The sequence below is a fragment of the Gadus chalcogrammus genome, chromosome 18, assembly GCF_026213295.1.
Source record: "Gadus chalcogrammus isolate NIFS_2021 chromosome 18, NIFS_Gcha_1.0, whole genome shotgun sequence".
Lineage (NCBI taxonomy): Eukaryota > Metazoa > Chordata > Actinopteri > Gadiformes > Gadidae > Gadus > Gadus chalcogrammus.
The window spans coordinates 6,080,264-6,098,560 of record NC_079429.1 but is presented as its reverse complement, the minus strand read 5'-3'; the positions used below and the strand labels follow the sequence as shown (position 1 = coordinate 6,098,560).

Genomic DNA, 18,297 nt, shown 5'->3' with positions numbered 1-18,297 from the left:
TGAATTCTGAGATTAATGTCAGAATTCTGACTTTTTATCTCAGAATTCTGAGATTAATGTCAGAATTCTGAGATTAATGTCAGAATTCTGACTTTATTCTCAGAATTCTGAGATTAAAGTCAGAATTCTGACTTTTTTCTCAGAATTCTGAGAATAAAGTCAGAATTTAATTTTTTTTTACATGTGTGGCCCTAATCCTCTTCCGTACTTGGAAGCTTGTACTTCAACTCTGTATTTTTTGGAATGTAAATAAATAATAATTATTAATGTGACGTTTTTTTTCCCCCTACTTTATTACCACGGAAAAGCAGCTTTAACACAGTCACGTAACATGATAGTGAAATTATCTCTCATAAGGGTTCCGACCAACACAAACACTTTATGTGCACTAGAGGGCGAGAGAGGACCTGCAGTGCAATCATGCCCATACACAAACGAAGACGTTCACACACATGGAAGGAATGCTTGGGGATCCTCTTGTTTTGTTTTTTCACTCGTCGAAGCGGCCGTCAAGGATGCTCTCGAAGGAGAATGGAACAAACTTGAAGCCCTGGCCGCAGTAGAACTTGTTCTGGAACTCCACCCTGGGGACAAGATGGACACACAGAAACAGGAGGTCAGCTCGTATCATATCATTCCACATACATGAAGACACAGAGAGTGGGGGACTGTGGCAGCCGGGCTGCGGGTGGTTGTAAGAGGAACAGGTGGCACTCTTTTGAATTCCACGAGGCGACATCACGCCATCACAGCTGAACCCAGCTAACCGATGACTTCAGATGTTGAACTGTGAGGAGGGTATGTGTTCAAGCAAAGTGCAAAGTTTTTGTTTTTTTATGGACTTTAATTGTGTACAGCATGACTTATCCCAACAACGGCTGGACTCGGATTCCTGGGCTCGGATAACGAGAGGGAGGAGAGAGGGCCAGGAATGTATTCTGCCTCACACTTGCCTCGTTTAATAGTTTAAGGATGAAGAATGGCTCTGACCAAAACACCATCAAACTGATTGTTTCCTTATTCGATTCAGATTCCCTTACTTGAGGCATTCCTTTCTTCAAAATGTGTCACCACTTCTTCTTCAACTATCACTTCAGTGGAAGATGTCGTATGAGCGTCACCTGTTCTGCGTCACACAACCCCCCCTCCTGTCGTACAGTGTTTTCGAATAACGGGACACACTGGTGGTTTACTCCTTACATAACGCACCCCTCTCACCCCACTCCCATGTTCACCGGCCGTGGTACAACAGCACTCGGTTCGGGGCTCACACACTTGCCGAGAGAAAGAAGGAAGGGTTTATTCTTCTTTATTCTTTTTCTACGGGCACATCATGTGTTAAGTCTGGATGAGCATCTAGGCTCAGCTTGGATGTATATTGTAAGATCGGCCTTGGGAGCTCTGATGAATACACAGCAGCAGAGAAGAAGCGACTGAAACACACACGTGATCTTTAAAGAGCAACTACTGTAAAGCATCGGCCTCTTTCCTTGTTGAAGAACGGCCAAAGGGTTGATTGTTTATTGTAGCTGTTGAAGAAGACGCAGACTCCTGTAGTCCAACCATATCTGGGTTGTTGCTTTACTTTGTGGAACTCCGACCTGCCGCGCGTGTTGCTTGCGTCGTCTCGGTGAAGTACAGCATGATCACACTGCTGCAGAGCACTAGACAAACCGGTCACTAGTTGAGACTTCTCCTCAACAGATGCCTCCATTCAGGGAACCAAATGAGCCCTGACTTCCAGTAGAGTCAACCATCTTATTGGAGAACTCTGAGCCTGCACACATGATTAGATCATAATCAAGACTTCTGAGGATTCTCCTCATTATTCCTGCGGATAGTCTCGACCCCCTCACTACTTTTAGGTCAGCATCTGGGTCACATGACCTCGGTCCATATTCCGTCCTCATTACTGAATATGGCAGCTCACATACACACATTATGAATTGGGGCAGGGATCCCTTTAAACCGATAGTAAACGATCTGAAGCAGATCGTCAGGGAACTCGTTTAGAAGAAAATGTAAGATCTATTAAAAAATACCCATTCTGTGAGCAAAGGTCAAAGGTATGGGAGTGCTCAGGAATGTCTCCGAAACCCGGTAAATATTTCTCCTGCCAGAGTTGAGCCGACATTTAGGAAAGAGCACTCCCATTCCTCTTCCCATTGCTGGACACTCTGGAAAATAGGCTGGATCCATGTGGGCTGACCAGGCTGTACCTAGCGCATGTGTGTGTGTGTGTGTGTCTGTGTCTGTGTGTGTGTCTATCTGTATGTGTGTGCGTGCGAGCGTGCGTATAACAGCGGTTCAGTCCAGCCCAGATGGGTAAACACATCATTACCCCATCTGCTCCACACTCTGAAATTCGTCCGGATCTGGAATGTTGTATCCATGGCAACCCCGCCAGCAAAGAAGGGATTCCGACCGTTTCTGATCACCTCTTTCTATCCCGATCAAGATGTATTTTCTTACTTGGATTGTACGTCACCTGGTACGAGCGGTGAAAGCTACCTGAGAGTGGGAGGGGCTATAGCTGTGTCTACACAGTAGCTATGGGCCTCAGCTCGGCCTGACAAACACAGCAAATCCTTACAGCTCTGGGATCTGTTCACTGTCAGACGTAGATCATGTCGCTGCATGACATCCAAACCCCATCCTACACGGGGAGAACATGTGCAGGCTGGGTGTGTGTTTATGTTTGTGTTTGTGTGTGTGTGTGTGTGTGTGTGTGTGTGTGTGTGTGTGTGTGTGTGTGTGTGTGTGTGTGTGTGTGTGTGTGTGTGTGTGTGTGTGTGTGTGTGTGTGTGTGTGTGTGCCTGTGTCGGTGTTTCACAGACGGGTAACATCTAAATAGTTTGGGAAAAACCTTTTTGTTATCAACTCCCAATCCCTGAGAGCAACACCACCACAGATGGTCCCAAGCCAGCCAAGGACAGACATATCTTAAACTGCTCGAATACTCAACAAGTACATCGCCGCGTTCTGGCATTTTAACCTACTCTCTGTCTATCTGTCTCTCCTCTTCGCCTCCCTGCCTTGACTAGAGCAAGTGTTTAGTGTGAATCTTTGATAAGAAGAGTTCCACTTCCATCCACCTGTGAACATAAATCAACCTCGGAGAAGACACAAGCTTTTAAACATTAAGTCCTTCTCTTCTATCCAACGAAAACACTGCAGGCCTCCACCCCCCAACGCAAACACACACACACACACACACACACACACACACACACACACACACACACACACACACACACACACACACACACACACACACACACACACACACACACACACACATACATACACACACATACACACTCACACTCACACTCACTACAGAATCATGAGGTAAGGCGCTGCGTTCAAACACGAAGGCTTAGAGAAAATAAACAGGGCATTCTCACTCATCCCGGGCGCCAGAATGTTCCATTGCAGCAAAAGAGGTTTGGCACAGCAATCTTAGGAATGACTACTCACTGAACAGTGTACACTGTGCGGTACAATCTCAAATACAAACGTAGAAAAAAAACCTTATAGCCTGAGCTATTGCCATTGTACTTGATGTCAATCCATGGAGTCCTTTACCGTGTAAACTAACCTGACTCGCTTGTTATGTCAAGATGTGTTCTACCATTTCAATTGTCATTGTGTATTTTAGATTGGACCTTTTAAATCGTTAAGTGTAGTCAGTGTAGTCCAGTTCTCTTTAACTACCAGTTGAACTTGTTCCCAGATGTATGGTAATGGCTGCAGGGAGGAGTTTGTTCTAGATAGAGAGTGAGTGAGAAATGAGGGGAAGGTGCCAAGACCTGACAGAAGTGAAACAGGCCAGCAGGTCTGCAGAGTGTCGGCCGTCAGAAGGAGCTACTGGCCCAAGTGCTTTACACCGCAGCTTCCTTAACTAACCAGTAACATCGTTCTCCCCCAATAAACAGTCGCAAAATCGACATTTACTTGAATGTTTTCAAAACCAAATTTGGTTAAAGGTTTGGCTTTTCTTTTGGGGATTTTTTTTAATTGGTAATAAGTAATGGTTTGCGTCTGTGTTTGTGTGTGTACCCCTTTAAACATCCAAGTCTCTGTTTGTTTGTCCGATGTGCTACTCTGTTCATATTTTATTCCCATTGTTTTGAATGTGTCTCCTGCATCATGTGATGACCACAGTTCAGTCATGTGACTTCATGGCTCTCTGCTATCAGCTTTGCTCCTAATCCTGTTTGGACGTATCTGCCCAAACAGATACAGACAGCATGCAACAAATACGATAGTACTAATATACAAATGTAACATGAAGAGAACACACCCAAACAGAAACACGCAGGTCTGTGTGTGGGCCAGTTTGTGTGTGTCTTTCTGAGCGAGCTGGACTCACCAGTGAAGACGCAGGGCGTGCAGGAAGGCCGACAGTCCCTCCATGATGAGCAGGATGCAGACTGTGAGCACGGCGAAGGCCGCGAAGATGATGGTCAGCGCGAAGAAGCCGCCCCCGCTGCTGGACGCCAGGCCCAGGTGCATGACCATGGTCCACAGCACCTCCGACAGCTCTGTAGGACCGCAACATACAGGGGTGATCCACCGTGTACCACCAGGCACCACCAACCACCTGCTACGCGGTTGGCCCTAGTGCTGCTTTAAACTGTACCAACAAATACCTGAGAAATGAACTGCATTTGTGCAAGATGTGTCGATATTTCAGTCGATCAAAAGTGTATAACTTTAATAAATGGACTGTTAAGCCCTTTGAGACTGTATCTGTGATTAAGGGCGATACAAATACAATTGAATTGAATTGAATTGAAGAGCTGTGAAACGCACCAAATAACGTCCTGGTAAGCAAGAGTCTGGTCTTTTGAGGTGAATCTCAGACACGATGTTCCTATTGTGAGACATCCTGGAGGAGCTGGCAGGTATACTCTGAGTAATGAGTAACATCGCTCGGGTTAAACCAAGTCTTGCACTTTCTGCACCGGTTTCTCCCCGGCTTTTACAACTGCAGGCGGGGTGTAAAGTTCTGCTTGTTTTCCACACAATGAGCCAAAGTTGAGGAGAGAAAGAATGGCTTTGTCGCCAGCAAACGAGAACAAGAAGTGTTCTCGAGGCGGTATAATAGAACAGTCCCTCACAGAAAGCCGACAGAACAGCCTCAATGCAGGCGCCATGCTCAAAGTGAGTGAACTCTTACTGTTGTGTACTCTAGGGCTTCCTGTCAGGTCATGAATGCACACTAAGTGCCTAATGATTATAAATGTTTATTTGTGTCAAATATTATATTTAGCATCATTAGGGATGTTGGTAATATGTTTGCTTTCTGTAGTTTTCACATTTATATATTTTAAATTCAATCTAATATTGAAATGGTTTGCAAGTTTAAAGACAATCGACATTATTCTGCTTTGAATAAAGTCTTGCAGCATGCAGTAGGCTAAATTAGACAGCATGTCGGACAATAACGCAGTTGGACATCTAAAATCAATCACGACTAGATTACTCACATTTATATTGGGATCTCTCGATGCCAGTACAATGCGTCATTTTGTCACATATTTGGAGGTATCAGCCTGTTTCTGTTAACAGTTTTATTTTTTTGCTTCGACTATACTTCACTACACTATACTATACACCACACAAAACTACACCATACTATACTAGAATACACAGATGCACAGGTTAATAACTGTGCTGTCTGACACTATACTTAAATATACTATACTTCACTAAGTTTTAATATATTCTACTATTGGTGCGTTATTCGAGTGCGCGTGCGCGTGCACGGTTCTGTGGACTCACGTGCGTGCGCGAGGCTGAGGGCCCAGAGCCGGAGGTAGGAGGCTGTGTTGGAGATGCAGCCCAGACAGTACTCTATGGTGTGGATGGCCTGGTGGACGGCCACGTCCCCGAAGTCAAACTGGAGCACAGAGAACAACATGCTTGATGACGCACACACAGGCACACGCACACACGCACACGCACACACACACACACACACGACACATCTACACAGGCACAACAAACAAACAAACACAAACAACCAATCCCGGATACTGAAAAAGGTAGAGGTTTGCGTTCGACTTCTCCGTTCCTTTATGGTTCATTTGGTCCGGTTTTAGGTAAGAAGACGGTTCTCGAGGTTAGTATGTTATGTTCATAAGTGATCTTAGAAATGATGGCACAAAACAGTGTTTGTTTGGGACTAGGGAACCATTTCCTACCAGTGATGCCAACTATACCATTGCTGTTCTTTTGGCAATAAATCGTTGACCAGCCACATGCAGACTGCTGTGGCTGAAAACTGTTTGTTTTCACACGCAATGCTATATAGAAACACTCTTGATTGGCCAGGAATTCAGGTTGCAGGCCAATCATAACAATGAGATCACTTGCGCATCAGATTTGCCGCGCAGGGGAAACCGCCGGCCATGGAACTCCTCTTATCGCAACAACATGACCTCCACAGCCTCAGGTCCATCTCAGCCCAGGCACAATGACCATATACAGTACATCTGCTATATGGATGCCTGTGTTAGAGTGTGTGTTTGTGTGTGTGTGTGTGTGTGTGTGTGTGTGTGTGTGTGCATGGGTGGATGTAATGTTCTCCTCTTCGTTCGCACACACACACAGCAGTATCACCGGCAGGATCTTGTTTGTGTATTGTACAGGGCTGCTAGAACCATTGCCTGCTTCCCGAAGCGAGTGTCGCCTTTTCCTTCCCCAGCTCGAGCTGCAGGGGTGGGTGTGATCCAGGAGGTACCGTTCTCTCTCTCTCTCTCTCTGTCTCACGCTCAATCTCTCTGTCTGTGTCTCTGTCTCTCTCTGTCTCACTCTCCATCTCTCTGTATGCGTTTCTGTTTCTCTCTCTCTCTGTCTTACTCTCCATCTCTCTCTCTCTCTCTCTCTGTGTTCCTGTCTTTCTCTCTCTCAGCCACTATCTCTCTCTCTCTGTCTCACTCTCCATGTCTTACTCTCCATCGCTCTCTGTCTTACTCTCCATCTCTCTCTGGCTTACTCTCCGTCTCACTCTCTGTGGATCTCTCTCTCTCTCTCTCTCTCTCTCTCTCTCTCTCTCTCTCTCTCTCTCTCTCTCTCTCTCTCTCTCTCTCTCTCTCTCTCTCTCTCTGGGTTTGTCTTGGCTCGGGCAGGGGTAGGGGAGACCTGGCTTCCTCTTTCCATGGCTTGTCCTTTGTTCTCCGGACCCCCAGAGGAACAGTTCACGGAACCACCGCTCATTGTTCCCGCTGGGTCGGAGAAGGGGGGGGGCGGGGGGGGGCAGGGGCGGTGGTGGGGGTGGTGGCGGGGGGGGGCAGTAAGACCAAAGCGGTGAATAAAAACAATGCGGGGGCCAACCCATGCCATCATGGAGGTAGTGCGTGGAGGGGGGGGGGGGGCGACCGCCTGGCATGATGGATATTACGTCTGAGTGGAATATCAGGGCTTCACCGTTCCAGCCCGTCATCATGTTCTTGTTGTTTTTACCATCGGGTGAAGTAACCGAATGAACAGTTCGGCCAAAAGTGTTTTGATCGTACAAAGACACTTTTCACCACGCTTGGCTGCTCATGTTTCGGCAATGAAAAACGTTGGATCGCAGACAGACACATTAAAACATAAATGCGTCGTACCATGAAAGCCCAGCAGAGTATTGCCCTCTTGCGTTCTGATCTATGCTCATCAGAAACGCTCCCTGCATCAATCTTCCATAACACAAACCGAGAGAAAGGCAAACACATGCACACACGCACACACACACGCACGCCGCACACACACACACACACACACACACACACACACACACACACACACACACACACACACACACACACACACACACACACACACACACACACACACACACACACACACACACACACACACACACACACACACACACACACACACACACACACACACACACTGCTCGGGGCTAGCTTGAGAAGAGAGTACCGGAAGATTTGATTGGAGACAGAGACCTCAGGCACAGACAGGAGGACAAACAGACAGACAGACAGACAGACAGACAGACAGATAGATAGATAGACAGACAGACAAAAAGACATACAGAAAGACAGACTTTGTCAAAAACATGCAGTAACAGGGTCATTTATTTTTTATCTCTTACCGGCTCTTCCTCCGCATGCTTGAAAGTAAGCAGAGGTCAAAGGTTAGCGGCAGGACACGGAGTAGTGTGCTTGTAAGTGTGAAGCAGGTATGCAATACGAGAACATTGGTGAGTATTCAAACTAAACACATTGCTACGGGCCCCATTAGTCACTGATCACTTATTAATCTGTTTGAAGTGTTGGATATTGGATCAAAAGGGATTGCATGGATGTTATTATTAAAACATTAAGGTATGATTCCTCCTACACATACATTACTACTCCGAACAACCATGACATAGCACTACTACCACTACATATCACTTAAACCACTATACATGTCCCTACCACTCCATATCACTGCTATCACTACATATCACTAGAATAATGAGGCTATTCCAGTAACGGACCTCATCTTGCATGAAAATGGATCATTATGATTATATAAGCAAGTCTATATGTCTCAACGCTACAGCTTTGATTTATGAATGAGTCGACCTGTGAGACCACCGTATTCATACATTATATGATAGGGGATGTTTTCCGAAATTCCACTCGGAGCTGTGCTGACTCACTGGGATGGCTTTCTCATGCAAACCGACTCCCTGTTTACGTTCTCCCTTATCTACAACATTTCCTTTCCGCCCGATCCACGCTGCCCTCCTCTGTGAGACAGCACCCTAGCCCTGGTAACACCCGGGCAGTGATCCGGGTGGTCTGGAATAACAGACAATACCGTGGGTTCGGTGCTATGCGCTTTAGGAAAGGAGGCAGGAGTACCCTTCGGGAAGTCGGTAATTTCACAATTGACCTTATTAAGATCTTGAGAAATGATGTGGGACAGTGATGTGACCCATGTGTGTGAAATAGGGAGAGGTACCGTTACAGTCGGGTGGATAAAGGGAAAGACTAAGTGGGATGTTAGTGGGATTAATTAGTGTATGGCCAGTCAATTGTAAGGGAAAACAGTTAGGGGGATACTTTCCCTTTTCCCTTTCCCTATTTTGTCTTTTTGATCGACTTCGTGGGTGGTCACGGTAGTTATGGTGTATCCCAACACCACATTTACTTTCATGTGTTGCCCACGGTAGATACATGTAATTTGTCCCCGTGTCTAACCCCTTCGGTCCTTAGAGTACCGTCTGTTGTTGTTGTTGTTGTGTATTTTGGTTCAGGCCCAGTGAGGACTAAACAATAAGCTCCCTTCTCCTGTGAGGCCTGTGGGATCTCAACAGATGACGCGATAAGGTCTCCATTCACACCACACACTGAACCGCGCCCAGGGGGGGGGATTCTCGGTGCATGTCAGCAGTCACGGGCCTCACACATGGCCTCACACGCGGCCTCACACGCGGCCTCACCTCGTCTCCGTCCTCCGAGTGCTGGGAGAGCTGGTCATGATCGACGATGCCAGCCTCGTCCTCCGTGGGGCCGTTGCCCACGCGCACGCCCCCAAACTTCTGGGTGCCCTGTTGGGTGAGTCCGGAGACGGATGAGGACGCGCCTGTTTGCTCTAAAGACGGCTGCGCTAGACTCTCCGCAGCCGCTTCTGCCCGCTTCAGGGCCTAGATACAAGAGCCAACAAGAGCTGTGTCCAGCGTGAGCCAGCCTTGGGAGGCAGGGGGGGAGGGAGGGGGGAGGTGGGAGGGAGTTAGGGGAGGTGGTGTGGCGGGGGGGGGGGGGGTGATCCACACACCGGTTGAGATGTCGGGACATCTCAACCGGTGTTTGGGGACACGATGACGAGTTCCATTTCCAAAATACATGAAACATTCTTAATTATTTTTGTTTGTTTTTGTTTTGTATTACTCAATATGCTTGTTGCGTTCAGCCTGTCGTCAATCAATTTAAGACCAGATTTCAAGATGTTTCTTGAGACGATGAATGATCGCTGGTTCCACAGTGTTTTGGAAATGCACTCTTCAGACGGGACCTTCCCAAGGCTCGCTCGCCGCCAGAGGTTCATGGTTACACGACCAAGCACAACGTTACAGCGTAATGTACACCAAGATGAGGGGCAGAGGAGAGAACACAAGTTGTTACATCAGATGTGCATCATTTACGGTATACATTTCAACAGTCTGCATACACATTTCAAATACCTTATATTAATATAATTTGATTATTGTGAAACGAGCTGATCAATAATCTTCAAAAAGTGGGAAGAGGAGACGGGGGGGAAAGGGACAGGGGAAGAGAGAGAGAGAAGGGGGGGGGAGACAGAGGAAGAGAGAGACAGAAAGGAGGGGGGAGAGGGGCAGAGAGAGAGAGAGGGGGGAGGGAAAGGGAAAGAGAGAGAGGGGGGGGGGGGGGGGGGGGGGGGGACATACCAGCTTGGCTTTCCACAAGTGCTGTCGCCGTAGCACCAGGGTTTTGGCTATCAGCATACAGGGAACGCATGCTAGGGCTATCAGCACCAGCAGAATCTGGATCCCCATCTAGACACAGACAGACAAACAGGTTCACATCTACAGAGAGAGACACGTCAACTCTACAGAGACAGACACACAGGTTAGTGTACAGAGACAGACAGGTTAACTCTTCAGAGACAGCCAGACAGGTTGACTCTAAATAGACAGTTAAACAGGTTGACTTTACAGAGACAGACAGACAGGTTAACTCTTCAGAGACAGCCAGACAGGTTGACTCTAAATTGACAGCTAAACAGGTTGACTTTACAGAGACAGACAGACTGGTTAACTCTACAGAGACAGACAGTTTAACTCTTCAGAGACAGCCAGACGTGTTACGTCTTAATAGACAGACAGACAGGTTAACTCTAAAAAAGAAAAACATACAGGTTAACTCCAAAGAGACAGACAGACAGGTTAACACTAGAGACAGACGGCTGTGAGCGCTGAGAGAGAACGAGGGGAGGGGGCAGGTGAGGGGGGGGGGGGGGGTGGATCACCTGTCCCCGGTACAGAGGCTTGTTGGTGGGGTCGTTGTAGTTGAACAGACACATGTTGATGAAGTGGATGAGCAGGCTCGGCGCGTCCTTGGAGCTGAACACGTCGTAGGCCGTCCACTTGTAGAAGACCAGCAGCACCAGGTAGCCGAACAGGCTGGACATGAACACGATCTCGGGGATGAAGCCCAGGAAGATGTTCAGGGGCTTCTTGAAGTACCTGCGGAGGACAGCTCATCAGGGCCGTGCGATTAATCTCATTTTAATCTTGATTTCGATTATGGGGTCAAATGTTTTATAGATATTGCAAATATGATCAGTTGGATACATTTTTGTACATTATTTACTATTTTAACTTTTTTCTATTTGAAAATTGTGTGTATTTTTTGAAGGGGAAATTTCAAAGTTCTCAGTTACAAAATGTTTTTATGGATGAAGAAAAGCTGAAAAAATGCATCATGTTTTCATTCTCAAAAACAATCGTTTTTTGTTTTTTTTACCAAGATAATCGGGATTATGATTTTTTCCATAATGGAGCAGCCCTACAGCTCATTAGCCTTCGTCTTCACTTGTTATCCTCATCTTCAGCGGGGTCAAAGTATGGGCAGAGGTGTTGGTGAAACGAGTGCATTACATGATGGATGAGACTAGCATATTGTTTAGATGTTGAAACATTGGAATGTTCTGGAGCTTGGTTCTACGTAAATATAATGTTCATGATGGATGACGTTGTGAGACTATCTTATCCTAGCTATCTTTGTTGTATGCAGAGAATGGGTTAACCCAGCAACTGTAAGGGCTTAGCTCTTGTTTCCATTAACATCTTTACTGTACCGACAGAGATATATTGTTGTTTCTCTTTCTTCTGACAAATGTACTTATTCTAAGTCGTTTTGGATAAAAGCATCTCCTAAATGACCTACATTTAATGTAAATGAGACTATTGACTGCTGATGGAACTTAATCATTGTCTTTTTAACTACAGTCACGTTTGTTTCTGATATAAACCATTCATAACTTAGACGGTTACATTAATGGCTTATTCATTTCGAACTAGTTGGTAGAGTGAAATTGTATTTGGAAGAGTTGCCAGTGGGTACTCCCCCCCATGCTGGTGCCAAGGGGAGAACCAGTAGCTCAAAGGAAGGGTTTAGGATGTGCGTGTGGCCGCATGAGTCCCCATCATCATCATACATCACTGGTTGTACAAGGAGCTCACCACGGACAATAAAGGACAATGGGTTCGATTCATACCAGCAAGGCCTCACATCTCTCAACGACTCTCTCTCCCTCTCTGTGTCTCTCTCTGTCTCTCTCTCTCTTGCTCACTCTCTCTCTCTCGCTCTCTCTCTCTCTCTCTCTCTCTCTCTCTCTCTCTCTCTCTCTCTCTCTCTCTCTCTCTCTCTCTCTCTCCCAAACACACTCTCTGGGTGTGTCATGTAAGTTATACTATAAATCACACACTATGGCAGCAGCACCATACTGATATCATGATGGAGTTCATCAAATAACACAAAATGGCTCTGTTGTGCCAATGACTAAATTCCCTATTTTCCTTTTCATGTAATTGTTGTTTTAAAGCTGCTGTAGATACGATTGAAGAGCTTTCATTTGAGTGTAATGTGTTAGAGATGCCATCCATCATATCTGAGTGAATGAACTGCTGTGTGATAACAGGATAACATCTGTAATGTGCCTGTTTTTGGATGCAGCAACACCCCTGAGTGCAAGAGAAACGCAGGAGGGAGGGAGCAGACAGGGAGGACGCCGTGGTTTTTGTGGAGTTGTTTAGCGTGTTAATTCTGGCTCTCTTCTGTTCTTTTCTGCCCTCTCTCTCTTTACAGTTCTGGAAACTCACCTCTACAGCAGCTGTTAGGTGCTTTTTTCCACATTTTCTTTTCATATGCTGGTATTATTTACTCTTTTGGTAAATCATTTTGATAGCATTTCATTGCCAACAAGGAAAGTCACATTTACCTTGCACATTTGACAACTAAATCAGTTGAGTTGAGGAGGAACTTACAGGTGGTTGAAGAGACTGAGGGAGACTCCAAACAGCATGTGCGTCACCCCCAGGATGATGGACATCTTCATCTTGAAGGAGTTCAGGAAGGTCAGCTTGTTGGTGGCGATGTTCCAGATCTAGAAAACCAACCCATTTAATACCAAACAGACTGACGTGCTCATTCAGTTAGGAGTGACACAACAAGCTGATTGAGGGAAGTCAAACCCAGGACGCAAAATCTTATGTCACATTTTTTAGCCTCCACAATAGAATTGAGTCCCACACAATCGAGTAAGTAAGATTAACAATTGAACACAGCGCACTGATTTCATGCTCTGTGTTCTTTGCTTAGTTTAAAACAGTGTGATTCTGGTAGTTAGTTAGTCGTCATTACCGGGTCGATTCCCAGCGGGTAGGGTCCGTTGAACACACCCGGGACGGCAGGGTCCAGCTGGAGCAATGCGTTCTCACCCAGCGTCTCAAATCTAGAGGAAGGAACAGGAAATCGTTTGTGTAGGCAAAACGTTAAGACGTTAAGAGGAATGGTTTTAATAGCACAGGTGAGGACATCTAACGACTTCACAATAGGATTCGTTACGTCCCATGCATAACGCAGGCAGTCCCGCAGGGCTACTCGCTCATCGTTCAACACAGGGCAGAGTAGGGAAAGGCAGAGAGGCAGAGAGAGAGAGAGAGAGAGAGAGAGAGAGAGAGAGAGAGAGAGAGAGAGAGAGAGAGAGAGAGAGAGAGAGAGAGAGAGAGAGAGAGAGAGAGAGGCAGAGAGAGAGGCAGAGAGAGGCAGAGAGGGGCAGAGGCAGAGAGAGAGAGAGAGAGAGAGAGAGAGAGAGAGAGAGAGAGAGAGGAGAGAGAGAGAGAGAGAGAGGCAGAGAGAGAGGCAGAGAGAGGCAGAGAGAGGCAGAGAGAGGCAGAGAGGGGCAGAGAGAGGCAGAGAGAGGCAGAGAGAGGCAGAGAGAGGCAGAGAGGGGCAGAGAGAGAGAGAGAGAGAGAGAGAGAGAGAGAGAGAGAGAGAGAGAGAGCGAGAGAGAGAGAGAGAGAGAGAAAGAGGCAGAGAGGCAGAGAGAGAGAGAGAGAGAGAGAGAGAGAGAGAGAGAGAGAGAGAGAAAGAGAGAGAGAGAGAGAGAGAGAGAGAGAGAGAGAGAGAGAGAGAGAGAGAGAGAGAGAGAGGCAGAGAGAGAGTGAGAGAGAGGCAGAGAGAGATGGAGAGAGAGAGAGAGAGAGAGAGAGAGAGAGAGAGAGAGAGAGAGAGAGAGAGAGAGAGAGAGAGAGGCAGAGAGAGGCAAAGATGGGCAGAGAGAGAGAGAGGCAGAGATGGGCAGACAGAGGCAGACAGAGGCAGAGAGGTACGTCCTGTTTTTATGCAGGAGCAACCTAGGGCTACTTGTTTTCTCCTCTGGAGAGACGTACAAGGCATGAGCCAGTGGCCCCGTGCGCGGGAATTGAACTCACGTCCAGTTGCCTCCCTTGTTGACGAACATGGGCCGCACGCTCCACCCGGAGCCGAACATGTTGAGGGACTTGGAGAAGCAGTCGTTGTAGATGAGGCCGGTGTAGATGGAGAACAGCCCCATCAGCAGGATGATGTAGCGGCCGGCAAACACCATGTTGAATATCTGCAGCGCAGGGAGCAGGGGTACCGACCACAGGGTTAGCCGTCGACGTCGTCCGTGTTATCTGCTCTTTAGGAAGCTTGGGTAACACTGATAATAGTAGCAGTAGTGGTAGAGCTAGTATTGGGATTATAGGGTATTAGGATTGTTTAAATCATGGAAGTAGCAGTAACATCGTTGCCCGTGTTAGTGTGTATAACAGAATCACAAAAAAAAATTGACACGGGTCTGGTTTTGGAGAAAAAATTAAAATATACCTTAAAAAAATATATCAATTTTTCGTTATTTTATTTACATCCCATTAGATATTTTTCAGTAAATTCATTATACATTTCTTTAAATATACACACAGGACTACATGAAGAGCTCCTCTCTGGCCCCAACTCTGGTTGGTTAAATCTGGTTTTATCGGGTTTCATCTGGTTTCCTCTGGTACCTCATTGTCGCTCTTCTGCGAGAGCAGTCTGCTCTCCCTGATGACCAGGTAGAGGGCGAGGGAGGTCATCAGCAGGCCGTGGCCCATGTCCCCGAACATGACGGCGAACAGAAAGGGGAAGGTGATGATGGTGTAGGGAGCTGGAGGCACACAGGGAGAGAGAGAACGTCACCCGACGGACTGCACAGTGTTTTCATGGAAGGTGCTGTCGGTGAGATTTAAGAGCTGCTACTCAAGTATAATTTGATGGAAGGTCAAAGCAATGGGTCAGTGATTAGTGAGTGTTAGTATTGAATGCGATAACTGAGAATAACTGTTCTGGTTGACTTCGCCAACTTCAGTATGAGCCACAGCTCGGTCCAATCTGAACCAATCTCGAAATCTGTTCCCAGATTGTTTCAGGGAATCCATTTTGCCTGCCATATCATAGCTAAGCTCCACCTCAGGTGTGTGAATATAACACATTTGAATGGCAGAGAACATAGGGAATGGATCAGAATCGTAAATGTAAGGTGTGGGACATTCAGATGTGTAACCTGGGTTGATTTCCCGGTAGTTTCCGATTCCGTAGGCGTCCACGATGTTCTGGAAGCCGGAGGTGAACTTGTTGGTCTTGTTGAAGGTGGGCGGAGTCTGTTTGGTCAGCATCCTGTTCAGGATGGAGGGCACGGTGGAGCCACTCCTCTCCTGTCAATCACAACAAACATGGCCGTCTGGTCGGTTTGACATTTTTTGTCTTGATACAAAAATTACATTATGCACATGTGTGATGGACCGCCCTCATTAACTATGACTAGGAGTGGGGAAATGATTCTTGTTAGAATGGCGATTCCTATCTTATATGATTCTGAATCGATACATAACTTGTGATATCCTTTTGTCTTAAGTTTGTCTGAGTGTGTTCACATTATTGCAATAAGTTGATAAAATATTCAAACTAAATTCTTTTAAACACACATTACTTCGGTTTCATCACGTCATTTGCCGCACCGCCTTTTCAAGTGCGAAGCCGACTGGAATCGAGAACCTGGTTTTGAATCGGGATTCGTTTTGTATCGATAATACATTTTGTGGATCGTGGCTCTTAGGAATCAAAATTGAATCGTGAAATACCCACATTTTCACACCTTTATCTTTAACCTTATCACCAGCCTGCAACAAACATTATCACGGTCAAGCATCATTTAAATGAATCTATTTCATCAAGCGTGGTGGACTGACCACGCCCCTCAACCCACACTCCAGTCCCTAACGAGTGACGTGTGGATGTGCCTGAGAGGCAGGCGCCGGTTGAAGCTCCGCCCCCTCTGGAGGACCACGTACCGTGCCGCGGCGCAGGGCGAACTGGATGGAGTCCAGGTCGGACACGGGGCACCACACCTCGGCGATCAGACACTTCTGGGTCACGTCGATGTTGCACAGGTTGAGCGTGTGGTAGATGGCCTTCATCTTCCGCACCTTGATGAACCACACGCGCATCGTCTTGGAGGCCGCCTGGAGCACCCGCTGCCGGTGGTCCTCAGTCTGGTTCAGGACCTGGGGGGGGGAGGGGGAGAGAGTGAGTCCCTTAGACCCTGGTCCTGGGTGAAACACTCCTACAGACACGAGCTATGACAACAGCATCAACGACAAGAAGAAGGAATGGAGGGGTCGGCTTAGCTCAGGAGGTAGAGCATAAAGTATTGCTAGTTCGATCCCTTGCTCCTTTGAGGTGTCCCTGAGCAATAGACCTAACCCTTACTGCTTACGATGGGCTGGCTGTTGCCTTGCATGGTAGACTCTGCTGTCGGTGTGAGAATGTGTTGATGAGTGTATATATGTGGATGAATCGTTTTTAAGTCGCTTTGGATGCGTCTGCAAAATCCACTAAATGTTAAATGTGTTTTCGACCTAGTTATTTGGCAGAGAATTTGAGAGGGCAATATCTGATATTAGAACATGAAACGTAAACGAATATCCCTGGAGAGTCTCTCCCTCTTTCTGTGTCGCCACTAAGCTATTATTAAAGCATCCTTTTCCAGACGGCTAGAAAATGAGGGGGAAGAAAACGGCATATTGTTCAGTAGAACACTTTTTTAGGGTTTCTAAGTGCGGCTGGCTGGTGGCTTGCATAGATGACAGCACACAGACCATAAGAGGACCGGTGGAGGCTTGCTTGAAAGGAGGTGGTAATTGCAGTGGAATGTTCCATATTCATTTATAGGCTTATCGAGGTTCTGTCGTGAAACGCTCCAGTAAATGGACTTAAGAGCAGGGCTAATTTGAGGGGCAGGTCAAGCTAAATGAGCACACAACACATCGTTTGTTTTTTATTGTGGTAAATCCGACTCCTTCGGGGAACCGGGTCAGTCTGGGTAAGCATTAAGGCCTCGACTGAAGCAAAACCGAGCTTGGTTTCTAGGCCTAATAAGTTCCACAACATTGAATAGCCATGATTCATGTTGAACACCACATGTACCCAATTGCACAATACGATTAAATTTAGCTCAAAATAAATCGTATCAAAAACAAACACCTGCATCCGGAAAACATTGTTGACCATGATGGACATTTTCTATTTCATTGTTCCGTAGGGAACGGATCAACAACAAAAACAAAGTCCCTGCTGAAAGATTAAATGATGTATTTGACTGTAGATCTACTTTGTGGGGCAGTGAGGGGCTTGAACAATTGAAGAATTGGTACTGAGATCGGCCTAATCTCAATGTTTCTGCCTGTTATGAGGACTAACATCCGGAATATGCCAGGTACACATTCCTTGCCTTAAATTGCCCAAAAATTACTTTCAAACGAAGGTAGGAATTTGAACTGGCCGTAGTTCTACCTTTTGCTAGTCATATGGATACCAAGTGTACCAAGGTTAGTATGAAGGGTGCATTGAGGCGAGTTCGGGGCATGGATTGATTGATGGGAGTATGGATCGTGTATTGATGGTAGTATGGATCGTGTATTGATGGCAGCATTGAGCGTGCGTTGACTTACCATCTGGAGGTCATCGATGCGGGTGTTGACTCCAGCCAGCATCTCCTTCCTCTCCATGGGGGTCTCAGGACACGGGTACAATGACGCCCGGAACCTGGTGAGGAGGGCTCAGCGTTACCCTCACTACCTTTCCATACGTTACACCATAGAAGCACTCCTACTAGTACCACAATTACTAGTACTACTACCATGACTACTACTCATGTTACTACTACTGCTACTGATACAGATATTACTATTTT

At 46.6% G+C, this 18,297-nt stretch overlaps 1 protein-coding gene across 1 annotated transcript; it reads right to left on the bottom strand.

The window, feature by feature from the left end:
* Positions 1–289: 289 nt before the first annotated feature.
* Positions 290–18,142, bottom strand: LOC130371448 (V-type proton ATPase 116 kDa subunit a 1-like). The gene is made up of 14 exons (XM_056577223.1): positions 18,056–18,142; positions 16,397–16,609; positions 15,610–15,760; positions 15,074–15,213; positions 14,477–14,640; positions 13,404–13,494; positions 13,028–13,146; positions 11,008–11,224; positions 10,427–10,534; positions 9,458–9,565; positions 8,117–8,134; positions 5,791–5,908; positions 4,376–4,547; positions 290–584 (listed from the first exon to the last, which is right to left on the bottom strand). The coding sequence occupies exons 1-14, from the start codon at positions 18,110–18,112 to the stop codon at positions 491–493; spliced, it is 1,770 nt and encodes a 589-aa protein (XP_056433198.1). The 5' UTR covers positions 18,113–18,142; the 3' UTR covers positions 290–490.
* Positions 18,143–18,297: the final 155 nt, after the last annotated feature.